General features: G+C 40.8%; 2 protein-coding genes across 2 annotated transcripts; one reads left to right on the top strand and one right to left on the bottom strand.

Annotated features, from left to right (window-relative positions):
• The first annotated feature begins 2760 nt into the window (after positions 1–2760).
• ARL10 (ARF like GTPase 10) lies at positions 2761–7995 on the top strand. Its single transcript, XM_075209186.1, has 4 exons — positions 2761–2966; positions 5706–5874; positions 6166–6341; positions 7499–7995. The coding sequence occupies exons 1-4, from the start codon at positions 2814–2816 to the stop codon at positions 7745–7747; spliced, it is 747 nt and encodes a 248-aa protein (XP_075065287.1). The 5' UTR covers positions 2761–2813; the 3' UTR covers positions 7748–7995.
• On the bottom strand, positions 7986–16504 carry NOP16 (NOP16 nucleolar protein). The gene is made up of 5 exons (XM_075209187.1): positions 16328–16504; positions 15302–15410; positions 13963–14011; positions 9937–10043; positions 7986–8389 (listed from the first exon to the last, which is right to left on the bottom strand). Exons 1-5 carry the CDS (start codon positions 16429–16431, stop codon positions 8261–8263), a joined length of 498 nt encoding a protein of 165 aa, XP_075065288.1. The 5' UTR covers positions 16432–16504; the 3' UTR covers positions 7986–8260.
• Positions 16505–20190: the final 3686 nt, after the last annotated feature.

The following is a 20190-nucleotide window of genomic DNA, read 5'->3' as shown; positions in this document are numbered from 1 at the left end:
GCTGTGACCACCCTGGAAGAGACTTTGATACAACAATCACTCCCACCTTTCTGCTCAGCGCAGGAGGCGGAGTTGCAGGCACTCATTGAGGCATGTATAATGGCAGAAAACCAAACAGCTAACATATACACAGACTCCAGGTACGCATATGGCGTGGCCCATGACTTTGGGCCAATATGGAAGAGCAGGGATTTTGTGGGGTCAGCAGGAAAACCTATCAAACAGGCACACACTAAAGAAAAGACTAGGGAGGCTATGGGAAATGCCAAGGTAGATGCTGCAGCTAAACAGGCAGCCCTTATGCTCAGGTTGCAGGTCTGTCATGTGACACAGGGTGAAAACCCTGTAGAGCCTGTAACCCTTGACATACTGCAAAAGTTCCAGGAACAAGTCTCCTCAATAGACAAAAAAGCCTGAGAAAAGGAAGGTGCTACATGTCAGGGAGGGCTCTGGAGAAGAGATAATAAGTATTGTCTGCCCAGAAGCCTATACCCTATGATGACTCAATTGGCACATGGGCTGGTCCAAAATTCTAAAGAAGCTATGACCAATATTGTCTTAGGACATTGGATAGCACCAGGATTCAATGCAGCTGCTATGGCATATGCAGCAGCCTGTGTGATATGCGGAAAATACAATCCAGGTCAGGTAGTGAAAACACCACAGAAGAACACACCAAAGCTATTGTACCCATTTCAGAGATTGCAGATTGACTATATACAGCGACCTACAGATTGACTATATACAGCTAGGGTAGGAACATAGGAGTATGTCTTTGTGTGTACAGATCTATTCTCAAATTAGCCAGAGATCTGGGCAGTGGCTAAGGCAACAGCTAAAAACACTGCCAAGAAACTGATAAGTGAAGTAATGCAAAATATAATGAAGGATATGGGGATACAGCAAGCCTTTCATATCCCCCTTTAGGCCTCAGGCAAGTGGAAAAGTGTAAAGATTGAATGGCACATTAACGTTAAAAAAATTCAGAAAATGATGCAGGACTACACCTTGAAGAAAAACAAGTGTTTTCTATGCAACAGACAATAGCAGGATGCCAGACTGAAGGAAACGACCGAGAGGAAAACCACGTAGTACTGAACAGAGGATGTTGCCTTATATGTATTATTGTTGCAAAGAAATATTTGCTGAGCTAAAGAGATTTCCTTATATGTGTTTCACTTCCTCTCCTGTCAACAGTATTATACCAAATAGGAAATCAGGTTATCAGAGATCGATAGTAGGGGCACCAAACCTCAGTACCCCGACAGAGTCTCCATAATTATTTCAAGGCACCCCGCCAAAATAATTACTTAGCAGTCCTATTTTAGAAGTAGTTGGGTCAAAAAAATGTAATAAGTATTTAGATCAGGACAGAAATACTTATTTAGTTGTATGCAAAAATTCCCCCTCTGCATCCAGACACACTGCCCCCTCCTCATCCAGACACTCTGCCCCCTCTGCATCCACTCTGCCCCCTCTGCATCCAGACACTCTGCCCCCTCTGCATCCAGTCCCTCTGCCCTCTCACGCTGTCCCCCTCCTCTGCCCTCTGTCACGCTCCCTCTCACTCTGCCCCCTCTGCCGCGGCAAGCCAGAGTAAAAACAAACAAAACAAAAACTTACCAATCCGCGCGGTGCCGGTTCCCAGCATTCTCCTCTCTCACGCAGCTTGTCACTGAATGTCAATATTCAGTGACAAGCTGCGTGAGAGAGGAGGATGCTGGGTCCCGGCGCCGTGCGGATTGGCAAGTTTTTGTTTTGTTTGTTTTTCCTCTGGCTTGCCCACGGCACCCCTGTGACAGCGCCGCGGCGCACACTTTGCCAACCGCTGCAGTAAGTCAATTAATTAGCCCAGGCTTGTTTTGTTTGTTTAAAGCAGAAAAATGTCACTGTTCAGTTTTCTGACCTACCTGGAACACCTTCAAATCTAAAGATGTTATGTATTTTTGGGGTGTTTTACCATAGGCAAGAACTGTTTTATATTCCTACATATACCAGCCCTGATTGTTTTGCTGTCTGGGTAAGGGGAGATACAAGAAAAGACCTTAGAGCAGTGATAGGCAACCTAATTCACTACTGACGCCACATATGTCAAGAGGCAGGTGGACAAACAAAAACCCACAAATTCTGACAAACTCCAAGAATTGATTATGCAATGGGCCAACATCAGTCAGTATGTAGACCAGAAGTTGACTGACAGCATGCCAGGGGGGATTGCAGAGGTCTTCAAAAAGAAGGGTCAACACTGCAAATATTGATTCTTTGCATAAACTTAATGTAATTGTCAATAAAAGCTTTTGACACTTATGAAATGCTTGTAATTTTACTTCAGTATACCATAGCAACATCTGACAAAAAGGTCAAAAAAAAACTGAAGCAGCAAACTTTGTGAAAACCAATATTTGTGTCATTTTCAAAACTTTTGCCCATGACTGTAGTCCTTGACTTTTTGCCCAGCCCTCGAAAATTGTCATTCCTAAGCCCCTGTACTCTTTGCCTGCTTATTAATACGGTAGTCTTGTGTTATTACTGTGTTTATTCCTGATTGAAAAGCACTGCAGAATAAGCTGTCTCTATATAAATAAATGTTAACAAACCAAATAAATTATGTTGATCTGTTGATCAATGAGAGCTGTATTTTGGAGCAGCAACCTGAGTAGTGTCGCTCCCATCAGACATGCGTATATAATGGGGGAAGCAGGGACACTCAGGACTGCGCTGTGCGCTCCCTTTAAGAGCTATTTAAACTGCATCTGGAGGGCGTGGTGGTGACGTAATAAATGGGCTGGGTTCCCGGGTGAGATACCGGGTTGATGGCCGCCCTTAGGAACCTGTCAATGGTCATCGGTGCAGCGGTGGCGGCGCTAGGCTCCGTCCTGTTCATCGCATGGAGCCGCTATGTGCCCGGCAGGAGGAGGGTGAAGTGGACGCGCTATCAGCTGGAGCACAGCCCGCTGTGTGATCAGGTGAGGAGGTTACATCACCAGATACTGCCCTGTGTACACACGGGGGGTAGTGCTGTCACTACAGTGGGAGTCTGTGCCCCGGGAGACAGCTGCATAGAGGGTTATCGTTCTTTGTTACTACTCTCTGTATATGCTTATATATCAGACTGAGAAATGTACTTGCATCTATTTCTTCCTTCACCAGTAGACTGTAAATATGAGTGCATCTTAGGGCATTGCAAGCTAGGTTACTAGGAGTCAACACGGTATTATGGGCAGGGACTACACATAGTTATCAGAGCTGTGTGTACTGTTGTAACCCCTCCTGGTAGTCACAGAGACCTATCAGCTGCAACACTGCTATATCTCCCCACATGATGATAACGGCGACCCTCCACCACCCCACCCACCCCTGTCAACTATGTATTTGAATAGACATGTAATCTGCAGTACTGCTTATTTATTTGTGGGATAACTTTTATTTCATCATCATTTATTTATATAGCGCCACTAATTACGCAGCGCTGTACAGTGAACTCACTCATATCAAATGTCCCTGCCCCATTGGAGCCTACAGTCTAAAGTCCCTAATATAGACACACACAGACAGACAAAGAGGGAGAGACTAGGGTCAATTTTTGATAGCAGCCAATTAACCTACCAGTATTTCCAGCAACAAAGTGTAAGCATATAGTGTAACTAGCAAAAAAGTGTTTGTGTATTTTATATTCATGTTTAGGAACTCCAAATGGTATATTACATGTGTTATTGGAGTGATGACATCTGTATTTATTTTGCACAGGTATCACTGAATATGTTCTTGTAAATAGTAAGGATATAATAAGTATTGTTGTAGCTACATTTAGTTCAGTTAATGAATAATGCTATTTGGACTTGTGAGGTCTGCACACAAACATTCTGTAAGACTTCTTCTTGCTCTTTAACCTCAGGTTTAGGGAAATCTATCTGGAGTATCTAGGCCGGTATGTACACGCATAAAACTTAATGGCATTCCATATAGATTTACCAAAGGGCTTAGTGTAAGGCTTCAGCATGAAAAAGCGTGGTATTCCCATCTCCTATTTTCACAGTCAAGGTTTGATTTGTATTTACATTTTTAGAATTCCCTTTTCTCTAAATGTAGCTTTAGTATTTATTGAAAACTGTTATACACCAGGCAGTAAAAATGCATAAATGTTTTATTATTCCCAAAATAGGTTTCCAAATATTTAAATACAGTCATACTATTGTAGCAGTTTTTAGTAATACTGATTTCAGCAAATAATAATTTCACTAAACAACCAATAAACATTACAGGAGTTATTTTCCACAGTGTCTTATAATGTAGATCAGTAATCTGGTAAATCCACATACATTATGTCTCCTAGTTGGGTTTATTATCTGTGATCTCTCCAGAGCACCACATATCCTATATTCATGATATTTTCCAGAGACACAATAAACAAGTGAATTGCTTTCATAAGGGAAAGAGACGCATAAACAAAGGATAGCATGCCATGTAGAGGTGTATCAGACTGTTATATCATTGCAGCCATTACTTCCAAATAACTGTAAGCTGTTTACTTTACAAATAGCTGTGACACTGACAAGTGCTAGCTAAATGTCCTTAACATCTCAAAGCTCTGTTTTGACGGGTGAGAAGGTCCCAAACATATGTCCAACAGAATGATTGTGAATGAACAAGATTGCTGAGAGCAGTCTATAGAGCTCAGCAGAGGACTAGACCATCTATCTTGTCTGAAATTAAGTGTGCATATTTCAGTTTGTATTTTGTAATGTCACTAAAAGTGCAATAAATGTTTGAGCATTGTTTATCTATGCAAAAAAAGTTCCTTTTTTTCACCTTGCACATACATGGATGCATGTAAAATGGGGGTTCACCTACTTTAGCAGGATTAGCTGGCTATATTCATTGTATACACTCAGTGGCATATCGTTTAGCATTGCTGCCTCACAGTGCTGGTTGCTTGGATTTTCTCCCTCAGTCCAGAACATATTGGTAGATTAATTGGCTTATGATGAAATTGACCCTAGTGTGTGAGTTTGTTGTACGGACTATAGACTGTAAGGTCTACTGGGGAAGGGACTGATATGAATAATAAAGTATTCTCCACTAAGGTCTGCTTAATATGGTTGTGCTTTATAATTGTGGAGAAAGAAAACCATAACATCACTTCTAAGTCAAGTTTAGTACCACAATCTGTAATAAATTTAAACTTTTTGATTTTTGTTTTTCTCCTAAATTAGTGATTATTCCATCCTCCTGAATATCTTAAATTAATCGTGAGTGAAAGGATATAAAAACGGTCTTCATTACGTGGCATGTTTCTGTACCTGAATATTTTTATTTTTCTCCAGTTCTTGAAACTAGAAATTCCTTTGCTTGAGGGTACAATTAGAGGAGCAGGCGCTTGCTCAACTTGTTTTTAGCTTGAACTTCCTAACCAAGAAGCAATATTTGTGCAAAAAAATATGTACATGTCACAAAAATGACATGCTCTGGGGCACAGGTTGGTTTTGTAAATGACCCTTACTATGTATAAAAGTATTTGTATGCCATTCCTTTCACACTGTCTTTATTTGTGAAGAATGTAGTCGGAACTAGACAATAATTTTCATTTTTGTGCTCTTGAGAACTTGGACAAGACACCAGTCAATGGCTGTCTTCAATCACATCACCAATAACTGCAGAGCTCTGTTTTATTGGCCAACTCTAATCCTTGTTTTACTTAAATACAGGTCAACTACTTGGATCGGCAAATTTTAGTGCTGGGTTTGGATGGAGCCGGTAAAAGCAGCATAATTCACGCATTGAGCACCAACACCACTAGATCCAGCTCCGCACCAACTCATGGATTTAATACTGCCCAAATTCTCAGCCAGGCATTAAGGATTGAACTGTTAGAGGGTGAGTTTGCATAACATTGTTTATTCTTCTATGGTGCCAAAAACATGTTAAACTCTACAGTGTATGCTGGCACTATTTAAATTAAATGTTAATACCTCAGCTACTGGTGCACATGGTGATTTAGAGGAATCCTTGCTGATAAGCCAGGGCATAGAGATTATTTAGCACCTGTACAGATTTTTCTAAATGTGACTTATTGTGTTTTTTAAATATATTTACATTACTGGGAGTTTTCTCACTCAAAAGATGCTATGGATGAAAATGCATTGATGGCCATTCTCTCCTGCCTAGTTGGAGGTAGCCAAAACCTTCGGACATACTGGAGCCAATACCTAAAGAACGCTCACATCATGGTTTTTGTTGTGGACTCTACAGATGACAACCGCTTGCATCTTGCTAGACATGAACTGCACAGGCTGTTAGAAGAAGCTCCGCGACTACCATTGATGGTGCTGGCAAATAAGCAGGTATTATTATTATTATTATTATTATTAATTTTTATTTATAGGGCGCCACAAAGTATCCGTAGCGCCGTACAAGGACAAACAATGGCACAGTACAAGGTGAAACAGCACAGTACAAGTAACAGTAAGCACTATAACTCTGGGGGCTCAGGCACAGCATGAAAGAGAGGGAGGGAGGGGAAAAGTGAGTATAGGCAGGTAACTATGGTCCAAGAGGGTGGGCACGGATGACAGGTTGAGAGTCACCGAGGGGAGCGGAGAGAAGCGAGAGGAGACAGAGGGACTGAGAGGAGGTAATTATTAAATGGCTGTAGGGTAGATGTTTGAGGAATTTTAGTACACCAGTGCCAAGTATTTATAGTGGTGGTGGCTGGTACATTCGATTGACAACTTTACTTTTCCTCATATATGGGAACCTTCCATATCCAGCTTTGATGATCTATTCCCTGCACATATACCTGGAGAAAAGTTCTTTGTAAAGTCACAGTACAGTTTATAATGCTCCTGTATAAAAAAAAAAAAAAAATCACCTTGCTGGCTTTTTGCATGAGCCGAGACAATTCAAAGGTTGGCACTATGTAGCATTCACTTCAACCATAATTGAGAGACCGTAAGAGGGAAACCTTGAAGGAAAAAGTGTCCTTGTTTTCTTTAGAGACTGACTTGTGTTTTAGAAATACTTTGGAGGACTGAAGAGTGTAATCTTGCCTCATTTTGTCACATCAAATCTAACTAGACTAACTAGGATTTTACACAATTCACACAATTGTAGATGGGAAAGGCACTGAATGGGAATATATTTCTAGGAGGGATGTCCATCTTCAGAAATCACTAGGCCCCATACAGATACTGTACAGTTTACCTACTGGATATGTCAGGGTTGTAAACCTAAAATTAAAGGACAAAATACATCTTTTTGACTGTAATGGATGACATCTTGGGTAATGAGTGATCTTTAGCTGAAAGGGAGTGAATCTGTAGTCTGCTAAAATTCAAGAAATGTCTGGGAAAAGATGTTCTTATGGGACCAGTAGCTTATTCCAAAAAGGACAGCCTTCATCAGTGCCATATCCAGAATACTGTGTACCAAGGGTAAGATCACACGGGGCTAGGAGAGTCAGCCTATTATCAGTATTTTAATATCTATCTTATCTCTTCAGGATTGTAGGTCTGCACTTGGCATCTCTGACATTTACTCTGAACTATCGCTACACAGAATACAAGGCACAAGAGAAGTAACACTCCTGGGAACTAGCGCTGTGTGCGATGGGTTTGGACACAGCACCCCTTTACAAACTGTGAGATCACTACTTGAGGAAAGGTTACACACGGTAAAGGAACCAGAACAAATCAGCCACCAGCACAGCAATCACTGTCAAACATCTCTGGAAAGAGATAAAAGTGCCTAATTCAAACAGTCAAAATCTGGACACTGTTCCTCATCTAGCTGGTGGAGTTGGAAGGGCTTGGCCACCACTAAATGACTCCAAACAATATGCCATATCTTTACTTAAAGGATGCAGTCGCAGAGGGTTCAGGAAGTGAGGGCTGGTCCCACCTTCTGGCCTTTACGGAAGTTGTCTGTTCACTGCTTGAAACATAACTTATTTCATAGGACCAACAAATTCTTTTTACAATAATAAAATGTTACTTTGGAGTTGTTTATTTAATTTTCAAGATACAAATATAAAACATATTCCAATCTATCACAGTCATGACCTAGACAAGACTTATCTAGTCCAAACCTAGTTTGCTTTTTCCAGTCGTGTCAACAGACAGCATTCAATGAGCGCCTGCCCTCAATGCCCTAGTATAAATAGAGCCGGATCTGTAGAAAGACTCCAGTGGTGGATGTATAATGTATTCTCCCATCATCGTGGGGTCAAGCACAGTCTGATCTTCTACAGAGTATAACCTATATGTCATTGTTTTGTTCTTGACGTAATCAGAGCTTGGTATTCAGCAGGGTGATGTCGTTTGTACAGGTTGACTTTACGTTGTATCTGCTTTGGGGTGTCTTGATAGTAATTTTGCTCATCTCGTGCCATCGCCTGCAAAGAGGGAGGGAAACAAATATAAAAAATCACTACATCTAAATGTAAACATGCTGAATACTGTTTGACAATTCTTTCCTAAGAGCAAACCCCCCCCACATTTTTAATGCATTATCTAAGATTGTAAATGTACATTCACATACGTCCTAATAGAGCTCTGTTTTAAAACTATGGCTGACCTGCAATGCACTCTCTCTTCAGCATTACATTAAGTTCAGCACACAACTTCAGGGAAAAGGCAGATTGCCAAAAGTGTACTAAACTTTCAAGCACTGATGGTGAAATGTACAACAGTACTGTATGAAACAACCTGCAATGCTCTCTTCGCCATAACAGTTTACAGAATAATTCATATTTTGGGAAAACTTGCCACTTCCCAATAAAAGTGTTTCAATTAAAACTTTATATTGAAGCAAAAGTATGTGTATAAGACACAAATGGATGATGCTCTGAAATCAATGGGCCTCATCTACTTAAAGTCAGCTCCTCCTGAGAATACATAGTGCCTTACACAAATTTTAAACCCAAGGCATAAAATGTTTTTCTTTGCCTTAAACAAAAATCTCCATCCAAAGGGTGAACATTCACCTCGGCGTGCTTTTTACTTTTGTTTCCCTTTAATCTATATGGAATACATGAGCTCTCCAACAAGAGAACAGATCAGAATCTCATGCATAAATAGTCAAAATATTAAGCACAATAGTTTTTAAAAAATATGAAGTTGCTAGCTTTTTGAAACAAATTTTTTCCAGGATTTTGACAATCACCACTAGATTTATATATTCATTTGCAGTCAAGTTAGAGAACTGAAGGATAACATGAAACAAAATACACTTTGAAAATGAGAGACCACATGTATATGGCACTAAATCATCAATTGTAGAAATAGAAGCTTGCGTGTCTTTTTTCCACAGCACTCCAAATGAGGATGTAGCTAGATGTAAGCCCCTATACCTGAGAGGTGAGTGCATATGATTTAAACTGCATTTTAATGGTGTTTACATGCAGGTTCTACACCGCCCTATATGCTTCAATAAGGTGTCTTTGGAACTGGGATGCAGGATTAAATATTTTGATCAAAATAGGAACCAATTCCTCATATTTTCATTTTTGTAGATACACACATATGTAGTGTTAATGTAACACGCTAACAACTGTCTCTTTCCCCAAAACAGACACAGGTTCAGTGTATGATCTAAACTTGAAAGAATACAATTTTAGCATTACCAATTTCTCAACATTTAATATTGCACATCGCCAGGTTTTAAAGTGCAGTGGGTGTCACCAAACTTCAACATTACCAATTGCATACAAAAGATCTAATATAAATGTGTTCTGCATATTAACATTTAGGAACCTCAAAACTTGCATTTTTTAATAATTTGAGCTCTTTTCTTAATAGACCAGGGCACAGCTACAAAAAATAGCTGAATTACGTTGAGATTATACAGAGTGTGGGCAAACAACATGACATTTGCTGCACCCATCTCTGTCTGAGACAACGGACATTAAGCATTATGTACACATTATTTTACCAGGCATACCTTGTAGTTCTCTCCATAGTTTTCCACCATGTGACGAACATAAAGGACCATGTCAGAAGAGATGCCCATGGTCTTCTTAGATGGCAGGCTGGCCAAAGCTTTAAGTTCTGTAATGTAAAAACATGGGTGGGGGAGGGGGGTTCAGGCAAAAACATACTGGACAACATGTAAAGAAACAAAATATCAATTTTCTCTGGGAATTACCAAGGAGACGTGGAGTGTATAATGTAAATGTGTCATTATTACAGGCTACTCACAGAATGAAAGGGTTGCACTGTTTTAAGCATTAAAACAAATACATGTGAACCCAAGAAGATTTAAAGCATAATTTAAGTATTAAGGAGTACAGTGCCACCATGGCACTCCTCACAACACTCCCTCTGTAAAGCAGATGGTCCCTCTTTCATATATGAATACACTCTTCCACTGACCTTCAAAAGTGTTTTTGACCCCTAAGTGAATATAACGAATCTGTACATTAAATACAGGTCTTTCTATAACAAATAACGTATGGCTAAATGTTAAGGGGCATGTCACAGAGACAACTGACGAAAGTGGAGAGGATATTCTAGAAAAAAAAAAGTACTAATCACAACTAACAAATATAGGGGAAAAGCTAATGAAAATTAGTACAAGGCACATAAAGGAAATGATTAATATTACATGTATTTGGCGTGAAATCCATTTCTTGAATACATTAAAATATCATTGACTTTCTATAGATTATTTTAAATTTGTGGTACTTAAAGCTTATGAAATAAGTCACCTGGTAATGTCTAGATTTAAAAACACAGTAAAACTTCTTTTCAATGTGGTCATAGTACCATGAAAGGAAAGAGATCAGAGTTTGGTATAAACTGCTATAGCCCGCAGCATAACTGTTTAGAATCCTGAATAGGCAGGTTGCTGCTATCGCATTTTAACAAATCTGAGAGTGAGGGTTTTTTATAATTTAAAAAAATAAATCTTAAGTCACCAAAACAAATCTGATGTTAAAGTTTAAAATCCTGTAAATGTGAAAATGGATTGAAAGATAAACAGTGCACTCATGTAACTCCAATACCATCCAGATGCAACTTCAGAAGTACATTGCAGGCCAAGTGAGAGGGCACTCATTGGAGTGTTTATACTTCTACTAGTTTTTGGGATAATCTATATCAGAGACCAGAGCAATGCAGACCTTTGGCTGTAACTATGGTTTTCGCTGGGTTTACCTATTTTCCTACAGATGATCTTTCTGATAGGTTCTCATTCCAGCACTAGCATGGGCCTGGTTGTATTTATTATACTGCTTGCACATTCCTTCTACAATGGTTACGAATTACAATTTTTGCCCACTGACCCACGCTTGATATTGTGATCCTATTCTATACCATTGTACAAAACCTTATAAGTGCAAGAAAATCCTGAGCTACGTACTTTGACTGCAATTTGGTTTCCCGCTATCTATGTTTGTCTTGTGTTGTACATGCAAGTTCAGGTTTCACCACCTTTGTTTAGTGAATGGATTGTTTAATATCTTAACTGTATGCCTTTGGCATTACCACAGTTTAGATACTGCATGGAACTGTGACTCTGGGTATATAGAGGATCCCAACTTTACACTTATATAAGGAAGCCAATATATTAGATTATTGTATCATGCTTGTTTTTTTTTACTATATTGTTGGGTCTTTATTTTTAATAGTTTTGTCGAGTTTATATAAAAGATAGATGTATTTACGTTTTGGTGACTTTTGGGAGGTGGCCACTGCCCCACCAGCCCCCTGATGATAGGCAGCCTCACTGTTACATGTTAGAGTGGAGATTGTAGCAGGCACTACTAATTTTAAATGCTTGTTCATTTAGTCACTTTGTATGCTTGACAAATGTCATAAGTTTTCCGTAGATGTGAATGTAGGAATTCCTATTCATTACATTAATGCACACATTTAAAAAAGAAATAAAACCAAAATATATATTTAGAAAAGTATCTTTATGCCTGCAGCAACTGCATGGTCTACATAATGACAAACTTACATAGGCTCTGGAAGAATCAGCGCTATTATTAATTTTTATTTATAGGGCGCCACTAGGTGTCCGTAGCACCGTACAGGGACAAACAAAATTACAATATGAGGTGAGACAGCACAGAACAGTAAACAATAATCACAGTAACTCATTGAGCTCAAGGCACAGCTAGAGGGGTGGGGGAGGAGAGAGGGGTAGGTCCGCCGACAGCGGAGTCCAAGAGGGAGGGCAGGGATGACAGGGAGACCCCCAGAGGGGAGAGGAGGGAGTGATAGGGGGCAGGGGGAAGAGGGTCCTCAAGGAGTAGGGCTAGAGAGCAGAGTTAAAAGTGGTGAAGACAGGAGGAGAGATGGCCCTGTTTAAAGGAGCGTACAATCTAAGGGGGGGGGGGGGGGGGGGTAGACAGACAGAGACACGGGGGAGAGGAGGAACGGAGGATAAGGATAAGTGAAGGGGAAAGAGGGAAGAGGCAGAAGAAAAGGTAGGAAATTAAGTGGGAGTTTGGAAGGCTTTAAGAAAAAGGTGGATTTTTAAAGCCCGTTTGAAACTGGACAGATTAGGGGAAGTTATGATGGAGGGAGGCAGCGCGGACGTAGTCTTGGATACGCGCATGGGAGGAGGTGATCAGGGGGGAAGAGAGGCGACGGTCATTGGCAGATCGGAGAGGGCGGGATGGAGCGTGAATAGAGATGAGGTTGGAGATTTAGGGTGCAGTGGAGTTGGTGAGGGCCTTGTATGTAAGAGTGAGGAGCTTGAACAGGATTCTGTAGGGGAAGGGGAGCCAGTGAAGGGATTGGCAGAGGGGGGAGACAGAAGAGGAGCGGCGAGAAAGGACGATAAGCATAGCGGTGGCGTTAAGTACATATTGAAGGGAAGCGAGATGAAAGAGGGGGAGGTTGCTGTAGTCCAAGCAGGAGATGATGAGAGTGAATAAGACATTTGGTGGCATCTTGGGAGAGGAAGGGCCATATGTGAGCGATGTTACACAGCTGGAAGCGGCAGGATTTAGCAAGAGAGAGAATGTGGGGGCCAAAGGAGAGAGAGGAGTCGAGGATGACACAAAGGCAGCGAAGTTGGGGGACAGGGGAGATAGAGGTGTTGTCGACAGTGATAGAGAGGTCAGAAAGGGGGCGAGGTGTGAGGGGGAGGAAAGACCGAGTTCAGTTTTAGCGAGGTTAAGTTTGAGGAATCGAGAGGACATCCAGGAGGAGATGGCAGAGAGGCAGGCAGACACCCTAGAGAGGAGGGAGGGAGGGAGATCAGGAGAGGAGAGGTAAAGTTGAGTGTTGTCAGCGTAGAGGTGGTAGTTGAGGCCGTAGGAGCTGATGAGTTCACCCAGGGAAGAGGTGTATAGAGAAAAGAGTAAGGGTCCCAAAACAGAGCCCTGAGGGACCCCGACTGGAAGGGAGAGACCCAGAGGTGGTGACAGAGAAGGATCGGTCGGCAAGGTAAGAGGTGAACCAGGATAGGACTGTGCCGGAGAGGCCAAAGGACTGGAGGGTGTGAGGAGGAGGGGTGGTCGACGGTGTCGAAGGCAGCTGAGAGATCAAGGAGGATGAGAAGGGAGAAGTGGCCCCTGGCTTTAGCAGAGAGGAGATCATTGGTGACTTTAGAAAGGGCAGTTTCAGTGGAGTGAAGGGGGCGGAAACCAGACTGAAGAGGATCAAGGAGGGAGTGTTCAGAAAGGTAGGAGAGAAGGCTGCAGAAGAGAGTGGAGGAGGAGATTTCAAGTGGGATGGCCTCAATTTTAGAGGAGAAAACGGAGACGAAGTCGGAGGCAGTCAGGGAAGAGGGGGTGGGTCCAAGGGAGTGCTGAAGGTAGCGAAGAGGCGGCGGGGGTTAGAGGATTGGGAAAGGATGGGGGACTTAAAGGATTGTTTAGCGAGTGAGAGGGCAGAGTTTGGGCATCCCAAATATCAAGAAAGCTGTGTATATTAAGTGAAGCAGTGCTGTAAAAACATGACTGCACAGTTGGAAATATCTCTCAAATGATACAGGCGCAGACGAACATCTTACCTTCTAGAACATATGGCTTTCGCACTTGGCTCTGCTCAGCATTCTTCGCCTACAGTAAATGAAGAAAACAATGAATTATAAAAGACCATAAAAAACAAACATTTTTTAATTTTTTTTTACCAAAATTTCAACTTTCTTTTCCTGTCTAACTGCAGTGCTTTCATACTAGAGAGAAAAGACACTTGGCAGAATGTTAGCAGTGTAAAAAGAAAGAAATATGTTGCTCTTCATTTCATCAGGTTCTTTCATGTTTTAAAGATACCAGCATTGGGTTTTGTGAAGACGTGTGTGTGTGTGTGTGTGTGTGTGTGTGTGTGTGTGTGTGTGTGTGTGTGTGTGTGTGTGTGTGTGTGTGTGTATTCTTATTTAGTTTAATCAACAACATTAGCTGCAACCTTGGATTGTTCCAAAAACACTAATCAAGGGAAGGGGGGTAGTATCGGGCATCTCCACCTGTAAATAATAATAACCATCTTCTTGTTACAGACCTATTACTTACTGTTCTACTTTATTTACAAATACTCAGCTAATAAACAAGTTCCAGTACTGATAATGACATCTGCATACTTCAAAAACAATTCAGCTATGCAGCAGCAAGCTAGCTAGAGGTTATATCACCAAGTGCCAAGCTCCTATCTCAACTGTGGTACCTAAACTCCCCAATATAATATACTGTATGTGGTAACAAAATGCAGTACTAAATTCTGTTATTTTATACAGTACTTTACAGCGAGGCTGGGAAGCCTGGTGAAGACAGACTGATGGAGATATACAATTTCCCTTTACTGAACCAACGCCCATATTTAGTGTTTAGAACGGTGACTATGTGCAGTCATCTTATTTTTCTTCCACTTTATTTTGGGGAGAGGCTCCATGACTCGGCCTACCACAAACAGATCCATGTTTTGAAGGTATATAAAATGACTAACTGGGGCATCAAACTTGTCTGTGTTTAGCTTTTTGGTAGGACAATGAAGTAAAAAAGCATTTAATTTAAATAACTAAAACAAACAATACACACAAAAGGCTACCCCAAACATGAACTGACTAGTTTTCCAAAGATATGTATACATTATCATCATTTATTTATATAGATTCCATAGCACTTTACATTTGGGTACAAACCGTTATAAAACAATACTGGGTAATACATACAGACAGTGATAAGAGGGCCCTGCTCGCAAGCTTACAATCTATGGGACATTGTGTAAAATGTGAGGCATCTACATGGCCTAAAAACACAGGACACTTTAATAGGTTAGCCCAAAGAAAGGCATTAAAATAAATTCAGTAGATTTAATGATTAGCAACTGGATTGACAGCATTTTTTTTTACCTACCTTGTTTCCATGGATTGGTAGAGCCTTATTCGGGTCAGAAGCCAGACCCATATCTGCTAGGTTTGAAGCCACAGACTTTGCGTCATTCCACGCATTTCTAATTTCATCACTGGAATCAAAACACATGAGAACATTAGTATTTATTAACAAAGAAAGGTTTTGCTAGCTTGGATACTTTCTATTTACTACAGAGGAATGTCATAATTCAACTATTTATTAAGTATAAATATTTAGGGCTCATTTTGCACAGGGATAAAACATGTGAAAACGTACTACTTTTAAGGTTACATTTCCTTTTCCCAGCTGCCCCATTTACAGTAGATGGGTAGCTGGTGCTACCAAATGCTGTGACCCCGCTATCAACATAGGCCATTAGACATTTGCATGCCCCACAGTTCCATAAGGTGTGCAAAGAAAATGGCATCACAGCATCCGTTACCCTTCTACTGTAAGTGTGGCAGCTGACAATCAGATTGCTCTGATGTTAGAACATACCAATTATAAATATTGTATTTACAGAAACATCAATGGAAAATGTCCATTTTATTTATTATTATTTTGATTTGGAAACATATTACTATGCGATAAGTTATTAGTTCCTTTAAAAAATAACTGGAAAATGTTGAAGTTTTGCAAGTCTGAAATTCAGTATTGTTATGAATGGTCAATGTACATGTAACATATGTGGTGTTCAAGTTCACTGTATGTTGGACAAATACATTAAAAACAGATCCAGGAGAACTTAGAAATGTATGTCCAACTACAAGTGAAATGAAAAAGCCTGTGTGTGTTTTTTGCTCCAACGTCAATCTCAATGCTTACCGCATAGATATGCCTCATACAATATAACTTACACCAGGCTTAGTCATCCTGTGGCACTCCAAGCTGCTGGTGAACTACAAGTTCCAGCATAACAGCTTTGTTACACAACAGCTACTGAACCACAAGTTGCCTATCTCTGATCCCAAGTACTACCTGGGGGACCTGTGTATCAGGAAACCAGTCCCCAGCCCACCCATTCCTCACCAGGTGATCCTCGGAGCAGCTTTCTTCTGGGCCTTGCGTTTCAGCTTCTTCCTATTGACGCTGTAATTAAAGGTATTCTTGGTCTTCTTCCTGACTTTACCCATCTTGTCTCACACCACACGCTGCACTATGCTGTACACGCGGCCAGCGCGTCGGTCGCAGGTGCGTGACGTCTTGGCTCAGGAGTGAGGAACCCTGGGATGTGTAGTTTTTGCAGCCTGAAATTCACGCGGCGCCTATGCAAGCGGTGATGATCTCTTGGCTCTTGTTAGTGTAGTTACACTTTTCCAATATATCTGTATTCTATGAATTAAATGTAATGTAACCAGTTAACGGGGCTTGTAGCTCCACAACTGCTGAGGCAGGTTGTGCACAGTAATAAAAATAGGCCTTTCATTTGTTAATTAATAATACTTAATAAGTACTAATAATTAATCATAATTTATTTATATAGCCCCACCAATTCTGCAGCTTAGAGAGGATTTGTAAATCCCTGACCCATTGGAGCTTACAGTCCCTATTTCCCTAACATACAGACTAGGTTCATTTTTTAATTAACATACTGGTCTGTGTTTTGGAGTGTGGGAGGAAACGAGTGCACAAATCATGCTGCTAAACGATGCTCTTTCCTCCTTGTGCTGTCTTATAGTGCACTCTGGGGTCTGAATAAGGGGCCTATTCATTAAGCCATAAACAAAGAGGAAACAGCTTTTGCCACATGGTTTAGGCATTTTAAAGTACACACCTAACAAAACCCTGGAGATATCATAGATATCTCCTGCAATAGGCTAAGTATCACATTAAACTGCAGTCCCCATAATTTTCAACGAGGACTACGGTCTGGACCAACTTATCCAGCTCCAATAAGCCTAGCTTTTAGGAGCTTGACCTCGATGATCTGAAGATGGCGTTAGCCATTCTACCCTATGCAGGGGCAAACGCAGGATTTGTAGAGGGGGGTTTCCACACTATGCCACCAGTGGGCGTGACCAGCATGCATGGGGGCATGGCTATAATATTATACAGTGCTTGACTGCTTTTCAACTCTTCCTATCCCTATAATATACATGGCATGGGCAATACTATATGCACTACTATTAGGTGCACACAGCTCTCCCTTTTCAAGCAGAGCCATGTGAAGCAGGGGCACGGTCCAGCCACCTCAATTATACAGTGCCCCAGGCTTGGAGGGGGTTTCCAGGCACTAGAGAACCCCCTCAGTTTGCCTATGCTATGGGGGGAGCAACGCAGGAGTGGTATCTTCGGATCCTTCTCCAGCAGTCTTCCTTCTCTCCCCTCCATTAAGTAACAAAAAATGGCTCTGCGCATGTGCGACCTACCCGGAGTTGTAAGTTAAGGAAAGTCATCACCGGGACAGCCTCCTATAGGATGCGCTGACCCAGCATGATTTTTGAATAAATGTCTGTGTTGTATCATCCCTTATTGTGATAAGGGATAACACTTAATGGGAGGGGGCAATGCGACCATTAATAAATAGGCTCCTAAAAACTAACAATAACGCTGTCAGTTTTGTTTAGGTAGCTGGTACAAGTTGGCATTTTACGCTTAATAATGTACAAATGTGCACTGATCTAGACTGTTGAGAATTGCAAATATTCTCTGTACAGTGCTCCATAATTTGGTGGTGCTATATGAAAATAAATTACAACATGCAGGAGATTATAGGTGCATGAATTAGTGTTTTTACAGTTTGTGTGAGATATGTGTGAATTCTGGAGATGTTTCTTGTAACAGCATTTGACGACAAACTGGATGTGAGGAACAAGGACATTTCTGAGTTAAGGATGACATATGGGCAGCAAGCTTGAGAGGTAGAGTTTATTGTTGTGTTGTCAACAGAAATAGAGATGTCAGGCAGGTAACTGCTGTTGGCTGGTGGAAATATTAATAACTCAGTTTTTAAAATAGTGAATTCAGTAACGCAGACCAACACAGATGGTTAGAGATCCAAAGAGGATAGATGCATTTCATGCTCGTAATCGTGATATTAAAGCCCAAAGGAGCTTATTAATATTTTCAAGAGATGTGGAATAGCTAGAGAAGAGAAACATGCATAGGACTGAGCCCAGTATAGATAGAGGAAACAGACACAGAGAAACAAATGCTTAAGAGCAGTTTGACTGGCAGGATGAGAACCAGAATAGGACAGTGCTATAAAGACCTAAGGGCGTAGCTGGCTAGGATGTGAGCTGATCACATGACATATCCTACCTTGGGAGGACCCCTCTGGCCAGGTACACCTACTGCTACCAAGTCGCTCTAAATATTTCAATGTGAATCATCATCATCAGGTATTTATATAGCGCTACTAATTCCGCAGTGATTGTGCGTTACCAACTCATTTGAGGTTGCAGCATTTCTTTATATACAATCTAAATGTCGCAATTATGTAGTTGTGCATCTAGGATGTCAGTATTTGAACACTCATCCAGTATTTGATTTCATTTGTATTTGTGAACTGTTATGGAAAATACGACTTTAGCATTTACTACTAACTACTACTACTACATTTACTAATAACATCAACAAGCCACGTCTCTATGCTATCGGTGCTTTCTCTACACTATCCCTACTCTATTATGGGGAGTAAGTAAGCACACTTTTTACTCCTGACATACGCCTGTAGCAAAAGCTACTGGTTTTAGATGTTTCTGACTCAATATGTGCACGTAAATACATTTTTTATGTGTATCTTTTCTCTGTACGTTCTGAGCACATATGTTTTCAACTCTAAATGAGCCCCTATGTTGGGAGGTGTAATAACCTGTGTCTGCATAGAATGGTTAACACAGAGTAAACCTCATTTACGAAAACGCACTGGATGCACATTGTGAAAAGCCTTGTGTTTGTACTTTACGTCTAGATGATAAACCCAGCACATATCCTCTGTTCTTGCAAGATCATCACCATCGTCATTTATTTATATAGCGCCACTAATTCCGCAGCGCTGTACAGAGAACTCATTCACATCAGTCCCTGCCCCAGTGGAGCTTACAGTCTAAATTTCCTAATATAGATACACACTCACACACAGAGAGGGAGAGACTTGGGTCAATTTTGATTGCAGCCAATTAACCTACCAGTATGTTTTTGGATTGTGGGAGGAAACCAGAGCACCCGGAGGAAACCCACGCAACCACAGGGAGAACATACAAACTCCACACATATAAGGCCATGGTCAGGAATCAAACTCATGACCCCAGTGCTGTGAGGCAGAAGTGCTAACCACTAGGCCACTGTGCTGCCCAAGATGCCTCTGCAAAATTGTGAATTGTGCCTATGTGTGTGGTCAGAAAGATAAATCGGAAGTGGCACAATGTGCAAAAGTATAAACATCACATGAATACTTTATAGAATTAAACTTTTTGCTTTATCTTAAATTATGGCTCAAATCAATTATGAGTTATGATTCATTGAGTCTTTGTTATTTACATTTGGCCTTTTGTGTGTTTAAAGTTTTTCTTTAATTGAGCAATCTTCCAAAGTGCAATTGTAAGACGCAAAACACATCCCATTAAAAGTCAGCCATTGATTGGCAGGTGTGCTGACAGTGTCACATTCTGCCACACAGGGACCTGCCAGCGTGGGCGCATTCATGAGTATGTTAGACACCTATATAAGTCTGGTAGAAAACAAAATTTCAATGTATTATTTAGAGAAAACCTCTTCCTTAGGGGCAATTTATTTTAGCACGGCAATAAAGTAAGTAATTTATTTAGCGCTTGATACAAGAAATAGTTTTCATAATGAAATTTAAATTTTTTCACAACTTTTATAAATTATTTTATATAAGTAACAACCTCCATTTATCATTAATTGCACCAGAAAAACTGCACACCTAG

Source organism: Mixophyes fleayi, chromosome 4 (assembly GCF_038048845.1).
Source record: "Mixophyes fleayi isolate aMixFle1 chromosome 4, aMixFle1.hap1, whole genome shotgun sequence".
Lineage (NCBI taxonomy): Eukaryota > Metazoa > Chordata > Amphibia > Anura > Limnodynastidae > Mixophyes > Mixophyes fleayi.
Note: the sequence above shows the minus strand (reverse complement) of the source record. Positions and strands in the feature narration are given on the sequence as shown.